Source organism: Nannospalax galili, unplaced genomic scaffold (genome assembly GCF_000622305.1).
Source record: "Nannospalax galili isolate Female #2095 unplaced genomic scaffold, S.galili_v1.0 scaffold224, whole genome shotgun sequence".
Lineage (NCBI taxonomy): Eukaryota > Metazoa > Chordata > Mammalia > Rodentia > Spalacidae > Nannospalax > Nannospalax galili.
Genome location: NW_008351360.1, coordinates 326,374 through 350,947, shown reverse-complemented (window position 1 = coordinate 350,947; position 24,574 = coordinate 326,374). Strand labels below are relative to the sequence as shown.

General features: G+C 43.1%; 1 protein-coding gene across 1 annotated transcript in view; it reads right to left on the bottom strand.

The window, feature by feature from the left end:
• The window catches only part of Arhgef4 (Rho guanine nucleotide exchange factor 4), a 180,720-nt gene that overhangs the window by 83,913 nt on the left and 72,233 nt on the right, over positions 1-24,574 (bottom strand). The window contains 2 exon segments of the mRNA XM_008848268.3: positions 15,143-15,269; positions 23,759-24,061. Of these exon segments, the coding sequence (XP_008846490.3) occupies positions 15,143-15,269; positions 23,759-24,061 (430 nt within the window).

Below are 24,574 nucleotides of genomic sequence, written 5' to 3'. Positions count from 1 at the left end.
GGCGCGCTCTCGCCCGCGCGCACGCAGACCTGGGGCGCGGACGCGGGGCCCCGGCCGCCCTGGGTCCCCGCAGTGGCCGCTGGCATCCGCACGCGTGCATCTGGGAGGAGGGAGAGTGGTGCTGCGGTGCCGGCACTCCGCTTGCACTCGCAAAGGTTACCGCAGGCAACAGGCCATGCGGTCCCCGGAGACACCTCGGGTCCCGCAGCTGCGCATACCGGCTTGGGGGAAATGCACTCTCCCGGTACGCGCGCCTCACGCACAGGTGAGTGGTGATCACTGGTACCGTGGCCCTCCTGGCAACCAGTAGCTGGCAGGATGATTGGTGGTTACTAAGGGTTCCTTAAAAGCAATGTCAAAGAGCTTGACAAAGCTTGGGGCCAAGGCCAGTGGCATTCACAAAAATTGGGGGCCAAAAGCACTTTACAAGGTGTTTGGAAGGACTCGGGTTGCTGCTACCTGCGCTCTGGGCCCTGTATAGGTTCCTGGAGTATGCCTAGAGGTTGAGATGCCATCACAGAGTAACCAACTAGAAAACCCAGATGGAAAAGGCCGTGAGGGGAACGCTTGGTCTAGCTAGGACAGTGAGAAGTGTGAGGGGAAGTTCCGATAGAGACTGATCCTAGCTACTGACCCTTTCCAACCCTTGTAATCCCCTCTCCTCTCTCTGGCATCAGCACTCTAAATTCTTGGGAACTAGTTCCGTTGTAAAGTGCTATAAGCATTTTAGACAATGAAGATGACACTGGACACTGCAGAAGTCCAGCACACCAGATGATACAGGGTGGACACTGGAAAAGAGCAGGCTCTCCTGTCCTTGTGTGTGAGGTCTATTTCCTGAGACCACCTCCATCCCTAAGCTGCATGTGCTCTGCTCCACATCACAAAGAACCCTGTGTGTTCATAGATAGCAGCCCCTATGCCCTAGCCACACAGGGTTCTAAGTGAATTACCAGCTCTGAACAATTCTGGTGTTGGATTTCACTTGATGGACACTGGAGGGTGCCTTGGCAATGTCCCTGGTTTATTTTATTCATTTTAGGGGTGGGGTTTGTGCTCTTCCTAGTCCCCATATCCAGCTACCATACTTCAGGCCCAGATTTCATTCTTTCCTGACCTTGGGAAGGACAGCTCCCCCTCCCCCCATGCTTCACAAATGAAGACTCTGTGCATGGAGGGTCACCATCTGTGCCATCATGAGTCACAGTCCCTCCAAACTGCCCTCCATGCACAAAGCTTGCGGTTCTACCTCCAAGGTGAGTCAGGGTAGCCTGTTTCTCCCTGACTCTGCTGCTTCCTAACCATGCTGTGTCTGGAAGGCTGCTTCGGGCTCGCCCACAGAGCTGCCAGAGGGAAATTGAGAATACAAATCATATCATGTCACTCTTCTGCACCAGTTTCTTCAAGGCTTCTTTTACACCCCAAATGACCCTGAAAACCTACATGTTCTCACTGGGCTGCTTTTTGTACCTCCTGCCTTCCCTGTTCCTCACTCTCTGTGCTGCAGGCACAATAGCTGCTTGGCTGGCTCTCTTTGCCTTGGGACCTTTGCATTTACTGCACCTGGGATGCTGTTCTCTTTGCAGTCTACTTTATTGGTTCCTCAACTTTCATATCTTCAGTACAGGTCCTTCCTCAGCAAGACACATGCCTCTCCAGCACTTGTTCCCGCTGATTAGCCACATGCTGATTTTCCCCTTTTTGCTTTACTATGGATAAGGTGTGTGGCAAAGATACAGCACTTTATCCAACAGTGTCCCTAGAGGGTTCAGTGCACCTGCCACAGGCTTCATGTTCTGTGAACAACTGCAGAGGGTTGAGTGGGGCCTGGACATGGCCAAGATGCCATGGCAGAAGAAAGATCCTTGCTCTTTCAGAACAGGACTTTATGGAGACCAAAGTGTACTCCTGAGTGGATGGTGCCAGGGCTGTGTGTCAGATGGCAGCAGCTTGAACAGTCTAGCCTGTGTAGGCTCCTAGGCCCCATGCCTTGCAAAGCCTAGTTCCCTTTCAAATCCTCCCAGATTTTGTGGATTTCAATCAGGAAGGCAATCTCAGCTATACTACAGGGAAGGGTGGAGGTCCTTTTTCAGCTGCACTATGGAAAAGAGTCTATGTTTCTTTCCTTAAACCATGGTGATGGTGAAGGTTCGATGTAAGGCTTCCTATTCCAGGGTACAAAGGAGCATAAGAGCTGCCCTACTTGGGGAGATTCCACAAGCCCACTGTTAGAGTTTAGATATTTAATGTCCCTAAGTGGGTAGTACTGTCTAGGAGGTGGGTGACTTTGAAGGTCATAGGCAGTCTCCAGTTTATTCCTTACTCTCTGTTCCATGTCCAGTGTGTGGTGAGCAGCATCCACCTCCACACACTCTTCACTGTGCTATTCTGTATTACCACCTACCCAGAATCAAACCAACCAAGGATGATGAACTGAAATCTCCTAAACTGTAAGCAAAACCAAATCTTTCCCTCCTTCAGGTGTAAGTGGGGTAATTGGTGAAAGTCTTCCTAACACTTTAATATCCGTCAAGCGTATTGGCTCCATTTCTGACAGTATTAAGAGGGACAGAAGAGTCACTATCACATAGTAGGCTTATAATTACAAATGTTTTAGTGCAGTGTGTATATAGTGTGTATTCATGTAAGGGAGTACATTCATATGTTTGTATATATGTCTACATTAACAGTGATATATCAGGTCAACACAGAAGGAGCAGTATGACTTGATGAGGTTAAAGGCAATGAATCAATGGATCCATGTAGAAACAGAATGCGGTCAGAACTTGTCTGAGCCTACAGATCCATTTCTGTCCAATCTCTTTCCTAACTAACCCTGTATGTCAGTTTCTATAACAAAGTTTAGCAGAAAGAAACTCAAAGCAGAGCAATCTGGATTTGAATCCTGGGTTATCTCCTCCTGGTTTTGACCTTGGGCAAATTACTTAACTTTCCAGATAGCTCTCTCCTCACTCATCAAATAGGAATAGGAATAATTATTTCTGCAGGATGGTTGTGGGGACTAAATGAAATGTGTGATGTTTTATATTGCCAACTTGACAGGGTTTAGAATCACCATGGAAACAAGTCTCTAGGCATTCCTGTGAGGGATTTTGCAAATTAGATTAATTGAAGTGGGAAGACCCACCCTAATGTGGGCAGCACCAGACCTTGGACTGGGGTCCCAGATGGAATAAAAAGGAGAAAGCAAGCTGATCACCAACATTCATCACTGTCTGCTTCCTGACGGCAGATGCAGTGTGACCAGCTGCCTCACACACTCCTCCCATCATGCCTTCCCTGCCATGATAGACTGTACTCTTAAACTGTGAGCCAAAATAAACCCTTCCTTATGCTACTGCTTGTCAGGGATTTTGTCACAGCAATGAGAAAAGTAACAAAAATTCGATGTGCAGCATCCAAAATGTTGCCTGGCACTTAGTAAGTGTATACTAGAGTGAGGTTCTTTGCATATACTATGGAATGTCCACAAAGTTATCCAATAGGTGTTATGATTACCTATGTTTTGCAATAAAATTTAACTGAGAAGAACAATTAAGCCAATGTCATGACCCCAGGAAGTAGTGGAATCATCCCAAGGCTTTCTACATTTGCTTTGGACCCTTGTGTAATTGTGGGTCCCCTTCCTTCTACCTTGAGGGTTCCCAGACATTTCCTGTTGGACTGTCATCACCACCTACTGTGTGCAGCTACTGTGTGAATGAATTGACTGGGATTCATAGCACAGATGCTGGGGCTGTGACAAAGAAACTAAGACACAGATAAGATGTGACATAGCATAGTCACCCTGTTTGTCTCTGAGAACCCCGGTGAGATGACCAACAGGTTGTCATACAAGGAGAGACTGAAGCTTACTCACAGGAAGCTTGTGAAAGGAACTTCACTGACCAACTTCCCCTGTGAAATAGTGCATGTTATATGTGATATAAAACACATTTATAACCTCTGCTGTGGTGGTCAAGAAGTACAGAAAATAAATTCAAGAATATCAGTGACAATTCAGTAAGAAAGGCAGAGTCTATGGTACTGGAACCCAGACTGTTCCTTCCTTGCCTTTTACAACCCTCTCCTCCCAACTTCTGTGGCCAGAAGAACCTTTCTTAGCCCCCTGTAGCTACCTGTGGGTGAGGCAGTGTCCTGAGAGAGTGGGCAAGCAGCAGGGGTTTCTATTTTGGCTGTGGAGAATACTGTGGGTGAGGTAGTTTCCTGCAGGCAAACCCAGAGGATGTCAGCTACGGTTGTTCCTTGAACCCCTGGCTCGAGAGTGTCAGAGAGGTTGGTCTCTGTCTCCACCCTAGATCAGGAGTCCAGGCTCAAAGATTTTAGCCTTAGGGAAAAAGCCGGCTACTTAACAGCACCAAATTTCTTCCCAAAGGAACTGACCTCATTTGTAACAGAACACAGAGAAGTTTCAACCTAAAGGTACCTGCAAGAACAGTGGAGGTTTTGTGACGGGAACTGGGAAATTCAAGGATGTAATAAGGAATCGGCCTAAACTAACCCCACTAGAGGCAACTGGAATAAAGACAGATGGAAGAGTACTTCTGGGGTCAGCACCAAATACTGACACCAGAAAGCATTCTTTCAAATGAACCAGAATTTGATTGGAGTACTTATAGAATGCTTAAGCTCTGGAGCAATACTCTAAATAATAGAGAAGTCAGCTACTACTTAGTAAAGTTTAATAACTTGGTAGGGTCTGAGATGGAGGGGAAAGCCCTAGCGAAGCCACTGTTATGTGGCAACTGTGCGTATGCCCAGAGGAGCAACTCCCGGGGTGTATCAAAAGCTTCATGCTGTGGGAAAGGAATGAAATGTGCCTAAACAATCCACCTAGTTATTAAGCAAGCAAACAACATCAAGTCTAGTGGGAGAACAGTATTCAGCATGTATATAATACACTGTCTAAAATATCCAGTTTCTAACCAAAAAGTATGAGACATGTGAAGGAACAGGAAAGTGTGACCCATAGCTAGAAAAAAAAAAAAAGTAGGCCAGTCGTAGAGCTTGTGAGACTGGCCAGATATTGTCAGGAAAAGAAAATAATCAACAAAGCCATTTTAAACATGTCCACAGAACGACAGGGTATGATTAACAGATATTAACAACAATGTTACATTACAGGAAATGCTAAAACTGAGGGAAATAGTGTTAAAAGAACCAAATGGAAGTTCTGGAATTAAGCAGAGAAACAGAAGAAGGTTCAGCAGTCAGTTTGCGTAGAAAGAGTCCAAGCAGGTCAACAGAGATGACAAAAGTCAAAGTACAGGGAAGGCACTAGAGCAACACACCAGTTACAGCAACACCCAAGTAGCAGGGATTCCAGAGAGCACAGAGGGAGGGGAGAGGGGGAAGAGTCAAGAAACGGTGGCTGAAACCTTTTCAGATTTATTGAGAAACAATAACCTGCAAGTGTATAGTCAGAAAGTCAAAGTAGTCCCAAGATAAACATAGACCCACAAGCAGATATATCACAGTGAAAAGTACCAGATGCAAAAGACAAGGAAAAAAAATCATGAGTGCAAAGTGGTTTTCTTTTAGAGTTTAAAATTACATTATTTATTGTATTGTGTGACACATGCAGATGTGAGAGGCAAACTGGTAGGAATCAAGGGGCCTGGGGATTGAACTCAGGTCATCAGGCTTTGCCTTTACCTGCTGAGCAGTCTCCCTAGTCCATAGTTTGGCTCTTAAATGTCCCCCTGAAGCCCATGCATTGAGTTTGTTCTCCAGCTGGTGGCACTGTTGAGGTGTGGAACATTTAGGAGGTGGTGCCTGGCAGGAGCAAGTTGGGTCATTGGAGACAAACATGACCTTGAAGGTGATATTGGGATCCTGGCCCCTTCTCTTTCTCTTGCTGTCTTCCTCTCACCCACTTTTTCTCTGGTCACTACAAGGTGGCAGCCTCCTCCTCCACGTGTTCCCTACCACACTGAACTGCCATGCCATGGGCCAAAGGCAAAAGGGCTAAGAAGTAACAGACCGAAACCTCTAAAACCACAGTTTACTAAACAAAGTAAATCACTTCTTTCACATTGTTTATCTCAGGTTTGTCACAGTGATGGAAATATAATGAGGCCAGGATGATGCAAAGAACAGCTGACTTCTGAACAGAAACAGGCCAGAAGTCTGACAGACCATTAAATAAATACTAAAAGAAAAAGTAAACATTTGTACACCAAAAATCCCCTATGCAGTAAAGCTGTGCTTCCAAAGGGAAGGTAAATATTTTCCCTAAGTAAACAAAAACTGAGAATTTACTGCTCCTAGAAACTAACAAAAAAATACCAATAGGTTCTTCTGACTAAAAGCAAGAAGCTTGAAGTGGTAACTTGAATCCATATTAGCACAAGCAGAATACTAGTAAAGGTAATTGTGTTGATTATAAAAGACTGTAAATTCAGGGCTGGGGAGATGGCTCAGCAGTTAAGAGCACCAACTGCTCTTGCAGAGGACCTGGGTTCAATTCCCAGCACCCACATGGCGGCTAGGAACCATCCTTAACTCCAGTTCCAGGGGAATCCGAAGCCCTCCTCGGACCTCCACGACATTACACGATGGGTGCACTCACATACATGCAGGCAATACATGCATACACATAAAATAAAAATAATAAAATATTTTTTAAAAAGACTGTGAATTCCTATTTTTCTTCTAGTTGACTTCAAATGCAATTGTATAAAATAACATTGGGACAATACATATAGAAATATAATAGAGAAATTGGGGTGTGTTGGCACACACATAGTAATTCTAGCACTCAACAGGTTGAGGCAGGAGGATAGCTACAAATTTGAGGTCAGCCTGGACTATACAGTGAGCTCAAGACTAGCTTGTGCTGTGTAGTGAGACCGGATCTCAGTCAAACAAGTTTGTGTGTGTGTGTGTGTGTGTGTGTGTGTGTGTGTGTGTGTAGAGAAAAGCTGTTACGGGATAAGAAAATGGCAACACATGATAGAGGAACCATTTTAGAAAGGCACTACACAGTTCCTAACATCAACAGATATGACATGCATAACAGCGATGGCACAAAAGGGAGAGGGGAATGAGCTACATAGGAGTAATATTTCTTAATTACTGCAGTGAAGGTGGTGTACATCTGAAGCTCGTTGTGACATATGCTAAATCCTATAGCAATCACCAAAATTTTGTTATCTAGTGAAAGACGCATTAATTAAATTAAAATAGCACATTTGAAACATTTACCCAGTATCTACTGAGTGTAGATACTGAGGATAGTATTAGAGAGGCAGGAACTGGGAGCAGTCGATAAGTGGTATTAAGTTATAGTTAGGAGCAAGAAGTTCCAGGATGCTACTGCACGGTACAGTGATTGTAGACGATAATGTACTAAGTATTTCAAAAGCTTGGGGCTGAAAAGATGACTCAATGATTAAGAGCATTTGCTGTGCAATCATGATAGCTGGAGTTCGGATCCTAGCACCCAGGTAGCAAGCTGGGTGTCCAGCACATGTTGTAACCCCAGTGCCAAGGAGGCGGAGGCAGGAAGATCACTGGGGCTTGCTGACCTCCAGCTTAGCAAACAGAATGTGAGCTCAGGGTTTAGTGGGGGACCCTTCCTCAAAGGAATAAGTGGAGAGTGGTAGAGGAGGGCACCCAATGGCCTCTACACACATACACAAAGGCACATGTGCACATCCATTTATGTAAGCACACACACAAATACATAAATAATAAATGTTTTTAAAAGCTAGAAGAGATTCATTGAACTTTTTACCATAAAAATAAATATTTGAGGATATAGATATGTAACTGGATTTAAACATTACTCAATGTATATACATCAAAATACCACAAAGCACCCCATAAATATGTACAATTTTATGTTTTTATTCACTCACTAAGAAATAAAAAGAAGTGAAAGTGAAAACACTAATATTTTTGTGGAAATAAGGCTAGCAAAGGAATACTATGAAGAATTGTATGCAAACAAGCGAGATGGCTGAGGTGAAAAACCAAATTCATCATAAAATCACAAACAGCCAAAACACATGAAAGAAGTTTAGACCTTCAGAACATGAAATTTCATTAAGAAACTTCCTATAAAGAAAAGCTCAGGCCCAAAGAAGTGTCACTACTGAGTTCTATCAAATACTGACGAATATAATTAGTACCAATTGTGTACAGACTCTTCCTGAAACTAGAAGAGGAAAGTTCCCAATTCATTTAATCCTGATGCACAAACTATACTAGGATATCTCAAGAAAGTGCAGACCAACATGTCTATGGGATGTAAATGAAAACCCTCAACAAAATACTGTGAAACGGGGTTGGAGAGATGGCTCAGTGGTCAAGAGCACAGGCTGCTCTTGCAGAGGACCCAGGTTTGGTTCCCCGCACCCACATGGAGGCTGATAACTGTCTATAACTCCAGTTCCAGGGGATCTGACACCCTCTTCTGACCTCTGCAGGCATTGCACAATATGGGTGCACTTACGTACATGCAGGCCATACACTCATGTACATAAAAATATCTAAAATAAATTTTTAGTGTAGAAAATAATGGATTTCACTGTGACATTTTCATTCATATATCATTATACTTTGCTCATATTCACCTGTCACCTGGCCTCCCTCCCACCCCTTGCTGGTCCCCCTTCTCCACAAAAAGTATGAGGAAGTTGTCTTCCATTTCCACATTACCCTCTAACTCCCCTACCCCATCCTTTAGACACTTCCTGCCCCCACATGTATGTTCCTCCTTCTACTTTCATCACACACACACACACACACACACACACACTTTGAAATCTGTATTCTGCATAAGAGAAACAAGAAGACTATCCAGAAAATGTTTAACCTGATTTAAAGATTATCTAATGTATTCATGAATCAACATATAACATGATACACATTAGTTAAAAATAAGAAATGAGAAAAGGAAATAAGAGTTATTTCTCACTTTGCAGACATAAGGATTATAAAGGAATATGAAATGTAGTCTGCCAGCACGTGCTATTTGTCTTTCTGGGTCTGGCTTATTTCTCTTAATATGATGATCTCCACTTGCACTCATTTCTTGCAAATGACATTATTCTTTACATCTGAATAAAACTCTCTCTCCTTCAGGTAAATACTCAGGAGTGTTACTTGATCATATAGTGGTTTGATTTTTCAGCTTTTGAGGAGCCTTAATACAAGTTCACACTCCCACCAGCAGTGTTGAAGAGTTGCTTTTCTCCATTATCACTTGGGTCCTTGATAGCCCTTCTGAACGGGGTACAATGGAATCGCAATTTAGTTTTTAATGACTAGGCATGTTGACCATTTTGTTCATGTTTTTATTGGCTATTTGCTTTTTTGCTTAAAACTGTTCAATTTATTTCCCCCATTTATTGATTGGATGATTCGTTTTTTCCTGGTGTTTAATTATTTGAATTATATACAGATTCTAAATATTAATTCTCTGTCAGATGTATATTGACAAGGTTTTCCCCCCATTCTGTAGGCTGTCTCTTTGTTCTGCTGATTGTCTCCTTTGTTGTACAGCAGCTTTTCAATTTCATGCAATCCCATTTATCAGTTCTTGTTATTACTTCCTAAGCTATTGGAGTTCTTATCACAGAAAGGCCTTGCCCATGCTTAGATCTTGAAGTCTTGCATATGTTTTCCTCTAGCAGTTTTGGGTCTTATGTTAAGGTCTCTGATCCATTTTTTGTCTTTTGGTTGTGAACCTGAGCCTTTTTAATGACTGTGCCAGTGCTCCAGCCTCTGATCCATTTTTTACAAGGTGAGAGATAGGGATTTAGTTTCAGTTTTCTACGAGTGGATATTCAGTTTCTCCAGCACCATTTACTGATGAAGTTGACTTTTCTACAATGAATATTTTTGGAATCTTTGTCAAAATTCAAGAGGATGTAGCTGCATTCACTGATTTCTGGATCTCCATTGGTCTATGTGTCTGCTTTTGTTCCAGTACAGGATGTTTTTTGTCACTATGGCTCTGTGGTACAATTTGAAATCAAATATTTTGTATGCTTCCAGCATTGCTCTTTCTGCTTAAGACTGTCTTGGCTATTCAGGGTGCTTTGTGCCTCCACATGAATTTTAGAATTTTTTTTCTAGTCCTGTAGGAATGACACTGGACTTCTAATGGAGAGTGCACTGAATTATGTATATTGCTTTTGGTAGTGCAGCTGTGTCCACAATATTAATTTCCAATTTCTTCAGTGTGGTAGTTTTAATTGTGGAGGTCTTCCATCCCCTTGGTTAGGTTTATGCCCAAGGATTTTTTTTGGGGGGGAGGGGGTTGTGAATGGGATTTACTTCTTATTTTTCAGAAAGTTTGTAATTAGTAATACGATATTTTATAGTAGTACTATATGTATTAGAAATGCTATATTTTTACATGTTGATTTTATATTTTGGTACTTTTCAGAAAGGGCTTATCAGATCATTTATCACACTTAAAGAGTTCTCTGGTGTCATCGTTACAGGTTTTAAAGTATAAAATCGTATCATCTAAAAATAGAGATAAATTTGACTTCTTCCTTTCCTCTGTATATCTATTATTTCTTTTTCTTGCCTTAGGGCCCTTGTTAAAAGTTCAAACACTACAATGAATAAGAGCAAAGAGAGTAGGCATTGTATCATTCCTGAGTTTAGAGGAAATGCTTTCAGTCTTTCCTCATTTAGTATAATGTTGGCTATAGGTTTGTTATATATAGATGATATTATGTTGAGATATGTTCCTTTCACTCCTACTTTCTGTAGGGATTTTATCACTAAGGGATGCTGAACTTTGTCAAAGGCCTTTTGTATATCTTTTGAAATGATTAAATGATTTTTGTCCCTGAGTCTATTTGTGAGCTCTATCACATTTCCTGGTTTATGTAAGTTGAACTATCCTTGCATGTGTTTGGAATGAAATAAAATTGATCATTACTTTTTGTAATGTGTTGCTGATTTTGGTTTGCAAGAATTTTATTGAGAATATTGCATGCATGTTCATCCAGGAAATTAGCTTATGGTTTTTTGTTTCCTTACTTGGTTTTAGTATCAGAGTAATAATACAGGCTTTATAAACTGAGCTTGGTGGTATTTTTTCCTTTTTTGCTTTATGGAATAGTCTGAGGAGCATAATGTTAGCTTTTCTCTAATAACTGACAGAATTCTGAAATGAATCTGTGTCATAGAGGCTGAGTTTTTCATTTTTAACCTCATTGTTCATTATAGAGCTGTTTAAGTTGTTTATAGCCTCTTGGTTTAAATTTGGAAGATAATATGTGTCTAGGAATTCATAAATTTCTCCTAGATTTCCTAGATTTTTGGAATATAGGGTGTCAAAATATTTCCCAATTTTCTCCTGGATTTCATTGATATCTGTTGTAATGGTTCTCTTTCATTTCTAATTTTATTAATTTGAGTCTTCTTCTTTTTGTTAGTTTGGCTAAAAGTTGGTTCATCTCACTTGTCTTTTCAAAGCACCAATTCAGTTTCATTGTTTTGTTTTGTTTAAAAAATATTGTTCTTTTAGGTTCCATTTCATTAATTTTTGTCCTGATACTTATTTCCTGTGGTCTACTGATTTGAGATTTGGCTTGCTCTTATTTTCTAAGATCCTGACATGCATCATTAAGGTACTTGTGATCTCTGTGGTTTTTTAATGTAAGCTCTCATAGTTATGATCATTCCTCTTAGAACTGCCTTTCCTGTTGCCCAATGGTTCTGATAAGTTGTGGTTTTACTTTTCTTTCATTTCATTCTGATTTCTTCAATGATAATTCAAGAGTGCACTGTCCAGTCTCCATGTGTATGGTTTTTACAGCTTGTGTTGTTATTGATTTCTAGTTTTATTCTACTATAATCTGCTAAGATATAAAAAAGTATCTCGCCGGGTGTGGTGGAGCACGCCTTTAATCCCAGCACTTGGGAGGCAGAGGCAGGTGGATCTTTGTGAGTTATAGGCCAGCCTGGTCTGCATAGTGAGTTCCAGGACAGCTGGAAGGAGACCCTGTCTCAAAAAGACAAAAAAAAAAAAGAAAAGAAAAAAGTATCTCAATTTTTTTTATTCAGTAAAAATTGTATTATAGATAAAGTTTTCACTATTTTGGAGAAAATTCCATTGGCTGCTGAAAAGAATGTGTATACTGCAGATGTTGGATAGAGTGTTTTTGATGTTTGTTAAGTCCATTTGATTAATTCTGAAGTTCATATGTTGACTTTTTTGTCTGGATGATCCACCTATTGCCACCTACTGGTGAGAGATGGGTATTGATGTCACCTACTATTATTGTATCTGGATCTATTTGTCCATTTGTGTCCAGTAATGGTTGTCTTATGAAACTGGTTGCACTGATGTGCTATGCATATATGCATATATACTAATAATTGTTATATCACCCTGATGGAGTGTTCCCTTTAGTAATATGTCTTTGTCTCTTCTGACTAATTTTGGCTCAATGCCTCCTGTATCAGATAAAAGTACAGATATTCCTGCTTATTTTGGGCTTCCATTTGCTTGGCGTATGGCTACTGACCAAAAAGCCGGTGCTAGGGAAGGATGAGAAAATGGCAGAATCTTGCCTACTAGGGATTGGAAGATGGTTCATCAGTAAAGTTCTTCCTGATTTCATGAGAACCTGAACTCAATGCCCAACACATAAAAAATGGAGTATGGTGGCCTGTGTTCATGATCCCAGCACTAGGGAGGCAATGACAGGCAGGTCCCCAGGGCTTGCTGACGGAAGCAGCAGCCTAGCCGTAGCAGCAAGCTCTGGGTCCCAGTGACAGAGCCTTTTTCAAAAAAAAACAAGGTAGACAGTTCCTGAGAAATGACACTTGAGGTTTCCCTGTACATGCATGCGCTTACACACCCACCCACGTTCATGCAAGCACACATGTGTACACACACACATGAAGAATGTGGAAGGACAATTATAAGGCACAGAAGTCTTTCTAGAGATAATCCATCGTGAAAGCTGACTCTGATGCCTGAACACATCACCTTCTTACAAACTCAAAGATTCATAAACATGTATTACTGTTACTTCAGAGCATTGTTTCAATTAATGAATTCAGATAAATTTGTACAGGATAAGAAGTGTTAAAGCCTCTGTGACATGGGTCCTTGCCTTATACACACACCAAAATGATTATGATGATGATGGTGGTGATGGTGCTGGTGGTGGTGGTTTATAATCAGGTCTACATGTAGCCATACTTCCTGTTGGGGTGAGAAGCTGAGTTTATGCTCCATTTCTCTGTCTTTCTTTGTCATGAAGGAGTGAAAATTCCAGCCTCCCTGTCTCACAGGTTAATGCGAGAGACTCTTGGGTGTTCATATTTAGCTTAGGTGAATTTTCTTTTCCTCCCTCAATTTCTGCTGTTACTCTAATTCTTGTGTTCCAAACTTGCAGAATTTCCACTCTGTACAAACTCTACTTCCCGTTTCTGTCCTCCAAACTGCTCACCATCTCTATTGTTTTCATTCTTTTTCTTCTCAGTTCTGAAATAATTTCTGTTTTATCTTCTGCCTTGTTTTCTGGTCTTGCTTCTCTTCCCCACCCTCATTGTGATTTCATGGTTTGGCTTCTAATTTCCAACACCTTCCTGGAGCTTAAGGACTAAGTCAGGACATTTGTAGCTTTCTTTTGTTCATGGTTTTCACCTGCTCTTCCTTTGATGAGTAAGTAGGTTTGTTTTTTGTTTCTTGTTTTTTCTCACTGACCAGGTAGACAAGGCTGGCTGGCCAGTGAGCCAGTGGTAAATCCACTGCCTCTGCCTCCCCAGTGCTGGGATTTAAAGCCTATGCTATTATGCCTGGCTTTTTATGTGGTTTCTGGGAATCAAACCCAGGTCTTCATGTTTGCATGGTGAGCACTTTCCTGACTGAGCTAGCTCCTCAGCTCCCTTCCACAATCTTCTAAGTAATTCCATTACTTTACTTAGGGTTTGTATGAGAAAATGTCCTTTTCTTGGAAATCATTCTTTCAGCAGATGTCAGAATTGTACGTGTGTGACTTTGCTTATTGTGAGTTTATGATCACAGCCTCCATTTCACAATGCAGTTTCAGCATGACCATTTACTGACAGAAAACCAAAATCCCACCAGGGATCAGTGCCCATCACACCCAGTGGACTTTGAGCTCAAGACCTGGCCTTCTCTACAGCTGCCTACTCTGCCTGCCATGAGCAAATGCTACTTCTGGGGGCTGACCACTCCTCACCCTTACTGGCCTTGACCAACAGCCTGAGCCCCCACCTCCACTGCCATGCTTGGCACAGGGAAATGCTTTGCTTTCTCAAGTGCTGTTCTTTTCAACTCTGCTGAGGGCTTTATCTTGATTAACCTGTCTTACAAACCTGCCTCCCCTGCAACTGGCTGAATGTTTTTAGATTGGCAGGCTGCCATGTGACATAACATGCACCTGCTCAGGGCTGGAGACTCCACATCTATCCTTCTGCCAGGAGCCTGGAAGCATCTCTTAGCACCCCCTAGACCCTCTGGATGGGGCTAAGGAAGAGGGTGCCTGTGCTGGAAGAGGGCTGGCTTGGATCTTTGGGGCTCTCTGCCCTTCTGGCATGACTCAGCCCTTTTGTGGGTAAGTATCTATTGTTCGCTGTAGTTTTGGGACAGGGACCCAGAGGCCTCCGTAAAGCTCAAGGAAGAAAGGGAGGCACCCAAGTTCCACGACTAGATTTGAGACAGCAAACTATGTGTTTCCTCTACAAGTCTGTACATAAGACTACTCATCAATCACATGGCATGGAACCCTCCCTTCCTCTGAAGCTTAGAAAAAGGGGCCCCCACGTCTGCCTTGTGGGCCCAAACTCTCTCCAGAGCCCCACCATGCTGTCTTTCCCTGGTGTTAATAACCTAATTAATCTCTTATCCATAAATACAGTCCATCTCAGTGTTCCCTTTGAGCCCCAAACCTGAGACTTTTCACAGCCAGGTCTGGGGATATCATCACAGCATCTGACCACACCCCTTCTCTGGGTACCAGGTTGTCTTTCATAACTGAAGAGATGAGACAACTATCAATCTCTTTCACCTTTGAACTGCTTCTGATTGACAAGCAGACATAGTTATCACAACACTCACTCCTGTCCTTGACAGCATACCAGGTATATAACAAGAAAGAGGAACAGAGCTCACCAGTATCAGGCATGGGCTCTGGACAGCCTGTGTAGTTCAGTCCCACTGGGGCACTCTGGGAGAGCAGGTGGCTTCTTCTAGGGAGGTGCAGAGACTCTGGAGAGGTGACTATTGTCTTCCTCCAGCCCTGGGGTAGAAGGAAAGAGGCGGGAGGTGGATGAAGAAACAGGCAACAGGCCGTTATTGAGAATTCCTAACTTCTCCAGTTGTTCAGGCTCCTTCCTGAGTAGAGTCCATGGCCAAAATGCACTACACTCTAGGAGGTATGGATATATGGAAACCCATAAGGTAGGAAAGTCCTGGATTCTGCAGTGTGCAGTGTGTGCAAATGGGTCTGTATCCCTGTGGGGCAAGCTGCCGTCAGCAATGGGGCTTGTCAGCCAGACAGCCCAATATTCCCTCCAAAGCAAAACTGCTAATTTTACCTAAAGCATATTGTTTAGGGGTTAGTTAATTGAAATGCAACTCATGGGATAGGGAGATGGCTCAGTGGATAAGAGCACTTGCACAAGCATGAGAATCTGAGTTTGAATCCCCATCACCCATGTAAAAAGCTCAATGTAGACAACGTGCCTGTAATCCCAGCACTATGGCAAATGGAGACAGGAGGATCACTGGGGCTTACTGGCTGCCAGTCTAGCACAATACTGTGAGAGACCCTATCTCATGGGAGTAAGATAGTGATACAGCAGGACACCAAACTTCCTCTTATGACCTCTGAATTTGGATACACATGTACGCATACACCACACATGCATATTGCACACATTCATAAATAAATATTAAATACAAATAAAATGCAACTCACAAAAGCCTTGGCACATCACAATGATGAAACAGACAGTATCCTTCAGACATTAAGGGCCAGTATTACAAGGGGTCTTGGGAAAGGAAGGGATATTTTTTTCTTTACTCTCATTGTCTGGAAATAAACTTGCTGGGTAATTTCAGTTGTCAACTTGAGATGCCTGGGAAGAGGGAACCTCAACTGGGGAATTTCCTCCATTAGATTTGCCTGTGGCCATGTCTATGAGGCATTTTCTTGATTGTTGAGTGATATGGGAAGGCCCAGCCCTATGTGGGTGGTACCTTCCTGAGCAGGTGGTCCCAAAGTTGTGCAAAAAAACAGGCTGAGCACAGGCCAGAGGAGCAAGCCAGTAAGCAGCGTTCCTCTACGGCCTGTGCTTCAGCTCCTGCCTCCAGGTTCCTGTCTTGAGTTCCTGCCCTGACTTCCCTCCATGATGAATTGTAAACTGTAAGATGAAATAAACCCTTTTTCCCCAAGTTGCTTTTGGTGGCTATTTTCACAGCAACAGAAAGTAACTCGAACAGTATAGATTCAAATAAATGCTTTTGCCCTTCGTCTTTGATTTTGGTATTCCTCACAATATTAAGTGATTAAGGATTAAGACAGAGTAGCTACTCTATCATACGTTTTTCCATTTGAATGTACCTGAAAACCTTTGGGAAAATAGCTGAGTTACCTGAGGACTCTGGAAATAAATAGAAGCTAGTCACGGAAGAGAACCAGACTGAAGGTTGCCCCTCTTGTAGTGAGTCTCCTGTACTCTTAATTGCCTGAACGCAGCAGCAGTTTGAAGTTAGGCATGAAAAAAATAGCATCCAAAAAAACCTACTCAAGCCAGGCCTGATGGTACAGGCCCGTAATCTCAGTTCCTTGGCAGCAGGGTATCACAAGTTCAAGACCTGCCTGGGCTACAGTCAACTCAAGGCCAGCCATTGCAATTTAGTGAGACTATATTAAAAAAAAAGTGTCTGTGGAGTGTGTGTGTGTGTGTGTGTGTGTGTGTGTGCACAGAAGCCAGAGGAGGACAACCTGCTCTATTGCTCTCCACCTTCTTACCTTAAGACAGTCTTCCAGTGAATCTGGAGCTAGGCTGGCAGCCAGAAAGCCCCAGCTGTCCTCCTGTCTCTGCCTCCCACAGTCCTGGGGTTACAGGTGCATGTGTGGCCATGCTTCGCTTGTTATGAGGGTGCTAGAGATCTGAACTCAGGTCCTTCTGCTTGTGCATTAAGCACTCTTACCATTGACACACCTCTTCAGCCCCCCCCCATGAAAAGAATATTTAACTTTTGTTTTATTTAGAGATGTAGTTCCTAGGGGCCTGGAATTCAAATGTAGACCAGGCTTGCCTCAAACTCAAGAGATCTACCTGCCTCTGCCTCCTAACTGCTGGGATTAAAGGCATGGCCCACCATGCCCAGCTTTATTTTTGTTTTTCTAGTTATGTGTATATGTGTGCATCTGAGTGTAGATTTGTGAACCTAAATGCAGTGCCCAGGGAAGTCAGAAGAGGATGTCAGATCCCCTGGAGCTGGAGTTACAGGTGGTTGTGAGCTACCTGATGTGGGTGCTGGGAACAAAACGCAGGTCCTCTGCAAAAGGAGTACATTCTCTTAACAACTGAGCGAATTCTTCAGCCCATCACCCCTTGTTTAAGTATAAAAGAAGGCTCAGTATGGCTCAGTGTTAGAGGGCTTGTCTAGCATGTATGTGGTTTAGGTTTAATCCCTAGTACAGCAAACAAAGCAAAACAAAACCAAGTGGGAAAGCTCCCATAGCATGTGAGGGAACGTGGGAAATCCTGTGTGTTTTGTTCTTTTCTCTCACTAGAAGCCCCAAAGGAAATCCCATTATAATACAGCAGTAGAGGCCAGGCACATACCTAAAACCTTAAGGGAGAGGATTCTTCTCTGACTAGAGGATCTGTCCCTATGGGACAGACTCTCTGTTTCTTTTTTTGCCCTCCTGCCACTTGGCGTGTCAGGGAGACACAGGTGCAGCAAGTGGCAGACTGGGAAACAAAGGCCCCAGACTGCTAATGAGAAGGTGGCTTCTGAAAGCCAGGAAGTGTTTGGAGGAGCACAGAGAAAAAGAAGCTCAAGAAAGTGATCCCACAGTGTCCACAGAACTCCTGGGCTCACCCCCAAACTGTGTACAAGTGAATCTGACTGGAAATAGCAGAATATTTATTTCACAGAGGAATACGCCACAGTTGCTAGACTGGGCCCAGTGATCAGGATCATCTAAATGCCACTGCAGACACCCGGAAACCCAATCTGACATACGCAACAGCCATTTAAGGCCAATGAGACTATGTGGTCTGAATTTAACTGGGTCAGTTTCTAGAATAAGATCTAGAGTCCCCTACATAACATTTGTGATGCTTAACATTGATTGTCAACTTGACAGGATCTAGAACCACCTTGGAGACAAATTTCTGGCCATGTCAGTGAAGGATTTCTAGATTAGGTTCATTGAGGTGGGAAGACCCATCCTAACTGGGCAGCAGCCCCCTATGGTCTGGGGTCCTGTTCTGAATAAGAAGGAGAAAGGGAGCTGACTCATCTCTGCTTCCTGACTATGGGCCTAATGAGCCCCACCACCTCAGACTCCTGCTGCCTTGCCTTCCCCACCATGATGGACTTCTCAAACTCTAGGCTGAAATAAACTCTTCTCCCTTAAGTTGCTTTTGTCGAGTATTTGGTCACAGCAATGAGAAAACTGACTACTACAGAATCCAAAGCTAATTACCATTCAAAAAGCTCTGAAAATCTGAATAACCTGCAAAGGAAAAGACTAATGGGCACGCACTAGCACCAGGACGACACAGCTGCCAGAACTATCAAAGACTAAAGCAGCTCACATGTAACCATGCTTTCAGTAGGGAAGTACACACACAAAAAGAATTAAGTGGATTAAAACTGAAAACATAATGAGTAAAAAATGGTCACTGGCAGCGTTAAATTGTAAAATGGGATGAGGAATCAATAACTCTGAGACAGCACTACAGGGCAGGAAGCACACTTGTCACTGCCCAGCCCACCGCTCCTTGCAGTGCACTCAATATATCTGCTTTCTTCCAGGAAAAAATGCAGTAGAAATTACCCATCCTGGGCTGGTGAGATGACTCAGTGAATAAAGGTGCTTGCTACCAAGTCTAATGACCTGAGTTTGATTCTTGGGACCCACATGGTGGAAAGAGAGAACCAACTCCCACAAGCTGTCCTCTTACCTCTCCATATGCATGCTGCCCTTTCCCTCCTTAAATAAATAAACAAATAATAAATATAATTTTAAATTTTATTTATTTATTAATTGTATGTGTATGAGTGTTTTCCTGCATGAATGTAAGTGAGGGTGTGGAGGGTTCAATGTAATCAAAGAAATGAACACAGAACCTCCCTTCGACCTACAGCCCCCAGCAAAGTGTTTTCCCTGGCAGCAACCTGAGCTCTGACTGGATGCCCATGCCCTGCCTACACGATAGAACAGTCCAGTGGGTGAGGAAGAGGGGAAAGGGAGGCCACTTGTTTGTAAATCAGCACCACTACCTCCTTCTGCCTCAGAGCTGGGTGAGTATGCCCGTCTCAGTCTTCCTTCCCTAAACCCTTTCTTCAGCTTCTGCCTAGTGAATCACATGCTAAGAACCTGCTGCTCCACTGAACAGAGACACTAAGCCCTTGGGGCCAGCTCAGTTCAGCTCCCTTCTTCCTCCATCCCTAACAATATGCCTAGCACCTAGTTACACCTGGAGCATGAGTCCTCACATGGGCACAACCGAGCATGTTTCCTCGGACCTGTCAACTCTGCTGCCAGAACATTTTAGCCGCTAGAGTCCAGCTGTAAGAACAGGAAAGTGGGCAGAGTCAGGAAACCTAGCTTCTTGAGGGTTTTTTATATCTTTTTTTCCTTAACCCTCAAGGAGGCTATGATACCTATAAGATTCTGCTGCCTGAATTTATAGCTCTCAAACCACAAACTTTCTCCCGATGTAGCATCCCCTTCTGCTTCCCAGTTTTACAGGGTAGAGGCTCAAGCATGGGCCTACCTCATTTTTGGTTTTATGAAGAACAGCACTATATGATTTGAGAGTCAGAATTATCTTATACATGCTTCATTCTGTTTTACAAATGAGGAAACAGAAATCCAGAGAGGTGAAAGACCAAGGTCAGTACATAGTACTGCTAAGACTGAGTACAACCCAGATATTTCGACTCCAAAAGCAATGCTCTTTTCACTGTTTCACAATACCTTCAAAAGCTACATGCTGGAAGAGAACAGGCACCCATTTTTCATGAATAACGTTCATCAAGTTTTATATCCCTTGAAGATCAGGGCAAATTGTAAGAGGCACTCAGCAAAGGAGGTTTCGTGGACACCGCAGCTTTAGGCAAGCAAATCACCTCTTTTTTCTGAGATTTCTTTAAACCTGCCATGATTAAAACATAAGGTGGTCTAAAAGACACACTTGGAATCACAGAAAGCCGGTCCCATTCACTCTGCCTTTCCCAGCATGTCAGCTTAGCCTTGGGGACTACCATAGTAGTCCAAAGTTTTAGCCTAATCAATTTGGGGATGCGCTCTTCCAAAAGGGAGAAATTGACATTCAATTTCTGTATCTTGGTCACTGTGAATAGTGTTCCAGTGAACATGGGCATGCAAAAATCTCCTTAATGCCCTGATTTCAAGTCTTTGGGGGTAAATACTAAGAAGTGGGGTTTGGGACTCATTGGTTACTTCTATTTTTAGCTTTTTGAGGAACCTCCATCCAGTCGTCAGTGATGGCTGGACTGATGCACATTTTACTAACAGGGTAGAAGGGTTTTCTCTCCTTCCCAGCCTCATGAGCACCTGGTATCTTTCAACAGCAATGAAACAAAACAGAAAGTAAGTGCTGGTGAGGAGAATGCTGAGAGCCTGCAGCCCCCACTGCTGCTGGACAGACAGTGCAGTGTGGCAAGGGGCACACGGGAAGCTTCTCCAAAAGTTAATCACAGAGTTACTGATGGCCCAGGGACTCTAAGTCTACACCCTAAGGAACAGAAAACTCATATTCAAAAAAAATTTTATATACTGTTCTTGGAAACAGTATTAATAGTGGTCGAAAATTGGAACCAGTTTACATATCTATCAATAAATGAAGAAACAAGTGAAACAAATGTCCACACATACCAGAATATTCAGCCTACACAGGAGTGAAGTCCTGACAGGTGCTAAGACATGGACGAACCTCCGAGGCATCACACTATGAAAGAACCAGGCACAAACAGCCGCAATCCATGATTCCATTTCCACAAAATACCCAACATGGGTAAATCCACAGGAAACGGATGCAGACTGGTGCATCCCAGAGCCAGGGGATGAGCAGTGGGCAGTGACTGTTCAGCAAATGGGGCTTTCCTTGTATGATAATGAAAACATCTTGGAAAAAGGTGTGAGATTTTTAGGAAAATGGCTGCATCTGGAGGATATAGTCAGTAGAGTAACCCAGACTTAGAAAGACAAATACCACATGTTCTCTCTCATATACAGAGCCTAGTTTCTAATTTATATACTTCTTTATTTATGTGGGAATAAGTGTGAGTAGAGGTCAAGAATCTAGAAAGGGCCCATGAGAGGGAAAATGGGTGTTAAGGAGGCGGTGTGGAGGGTAAGGGAGCTCATGTGACCTGAAAGTGGAAGGGGGCATTCTGAGGCAGAAGGGTACAAATCACCTGTAGAGAGATGGGGGAGAGGAGTGGGAAGGAGGGTCTACCACTAAAAAGTTTTCAGGAGACTGGAATAGCAGGACCTGGTACTTTGCATGCTAATAAAAAAAATGCAAAAATTTTCAAAAGAAATATACCTTGGATTTAGATAGAGGTGATTCTTGCAAAATGCTGTGGATAGAGTAAGTGTGGCTGGATCATTCACTTTAACATGGTTCATTGTCAAATGAATTTCACCTCAATAAAAAACATTATTTGGGAATGAAGTGAGATTCAGAGAAGTGTTCTTCACACATATGTCATAATAACATTGCCATTTTGTCAAAAGAAAGAACAAGAAACCATCATCAAATGGGAAAAAGTATGCTGTAAAGACTGTGAAGTCATTTTAAAAATCACTATTACATTTTATTTCTTTATCTTGTGTGTGTGGGCAACTTGTTGGAATAAGTCCTCTCCTTCTGCCACGTGGAAGTTGGGACATGGACCCAAGTTATTGGGCTTGGTGACAAGAGCTTTTACCTGCTGAGTCATCTCAATGGTCTGTGTGATATCAGTTTTAATAGGCTGCCAATGTCATGAAGGTATCCATGGTTTCAAGTGCTGGCCACTGGTGGGGATGGATCACATGGAAGAATAGGGGCTGCACTGCTGTGCTTTGGAGACTCTGGGGAAGCCCCGTGGTGCAGCATCCCTGCTGCTCTGCTTTAGCTTGGTGTACAATGTCCCTCAAGTGCTTGGATGTTAAAGGCTTTGTCCTCCACTTAGAAAGATGGAAACCTTTAAGAGCTTTGGGGCTTCAGGTAATGGGGGTGTGGGCCGTTGAAGGGAACTGTGGGACCCCAATTGCTTTCTCTCTCTCCCCCCAGCTGTCATGAGGTAGAGGGCCCACTCCCACCATGATGTGCTGTGCTTCCACAAGTCCAAAGTCGCAGGGACCCTGAAACCATGAGACAGAATAAACTCTGCTTCTTTTTTTCTGTGTATGTGTGTGTTTAGGTATGTATGCTTGCATGTTTGTATGAATGCATGTGTGTGCATGCAGCTGCACATATGTGTACATGTGTGTGGAGGCCAGAGAATAACATAGGGTGCCAATAACATAGGAAGCAGTGCTCAGGCACTGTCCACTTTGCTTTTTGAGACAAGGTCTTTTACTGACCTGGAGCTCACTAATTTGGCTAGGCTTCCTAGCCAGCGACCTCACCAGGATCTGGATTATAAATGTACCACCATGTCTGGGTTTCTTCTTCTTCTTCCTCCTCTTCTTCTTCTTCTTCTTCTTCTTCTTCTTCTTCTTCTTCTTCTTCTTCTTCTTCTTCTTCTTCTTCTTCTTCTTCTTCTTCTTCTTCTTCTTCTTCTTCTTCTTCTTCTTCTTCTTCTTCTTCTTCTTCTTCTTCTTCTTCTTCTTCTTCTTCTTCTTCTTCTTCTTCTTCTTCTTCTTCTTCTTCTTCTTCTTCTTCTTCTTCTTCTTCTTCTTCTTCTTCTTCTTCTTCTTCTTCTTCTTCTTCTTCTTCTTCTTCTTCTTCTTCTTCTTCTTCTTCTTCTTCTTCTTCTTCTTCTTCTTCTTCTTCTTCTTCTTTTTCCTTTCCTTTTCTCTTCTTTTCTTTAAAACACGAGTTTGACTCTTGCAGAGAACCCAGGTTCAATTCCCAGCAGCCGCATGGCAACTGACAATCATCTGTAACTCCAGTTCCAGGGCATTCTGATGCCCTTTTGACCTCCATGGGCACCGTACACTGCAGGACAGAGGTGTACTTACATACATGCAGGCAACACACTTATACGCATAAAAAAATTACAAAAAAGCCCCATGAGTTTGGGGGATGGAATTCAGGCCTTTGTGCTTGCAGCAACTGAGATATCTCAAACCTTTCCCCAAACCTTTCCTTTTTATATATTGATTATCTGAGGTATCTGTGACAGTAATGGAAAGCTAACACATGCATGCTCACTGGGTGGAGCCCTGTCAGCTTCTGTGACATAGGGGACCAAGGGTGAACATGTGTCAGTCCAGGACAGAGTCAGGAAATGGCAGGCTTCCAGAGAGGAGGAGGGGATAACAGGTGACATCAGAAGATACCTGTGCTGCAGCCAGCTTACCTGGGCTTGGTTCATGTGCGCCATCCCTGTGCACATCTTCCCTCTAAGCTGTGCCTGTTTCTCCAGCTTCCTCCTCTGAGTCTTCTCTAGCCACAGGTCATCCAAGCTGAAGTGTGAGTGATGAGGGCCCTGCCTGGGCTGTGAAGGGGCCTCTCCAGGGACTTCTGTGCAGATGGTGGGTAGGAGCCATGCCATCATTTCGGTGGTGGGCAGTGGCCTCTGAACAGGCTCTGTGTGAGAAACTTTCTGATTGTGGGAACAACTGAGCTTCTTGTCTGTTAGTTTTTCCCAGGAGATGTGGCTCTGGAGAACAGAGGAGATGCATCAAATAGGGGATGTCATTCTTTCTCCTCCGCATTCCTGCCCCAGATTATTTCAGATATGACAGTGTATCTTGGCTTATCCCCCTAGAGTTACAATAAAATACCTCACAAAAAATTTGAAAAATATGAAGATTAGCCATAAGGTAAATCTTGTTTCTGTTAAAATGTCTACTTCTAAGACCATTTAAAACAAGCCAGACTTCTGATTTGATCAAAGACTGTATATCTTAATTGATGAAGTTAGCATGCTTATTTGAAATACTTGTGTGTGTGTGTGTGCGTGTGCGTGTGTGTGTGTGTGTGCGTGTGCGTGTGTGTATGTGCACCGAACACAGGGACATGCGTGTGTTAGGCAAGCACTCTGCCATTGCTCAACGTCCTATCCCCTGGAGTGTTAAATACTTTGCCAGCTCTAAACTCTTCCTGCCACAGACCCATTTAATGGCCTAATCACAGCTGTGATTTAATGAGTGATACCCTTGTGACATAAAAT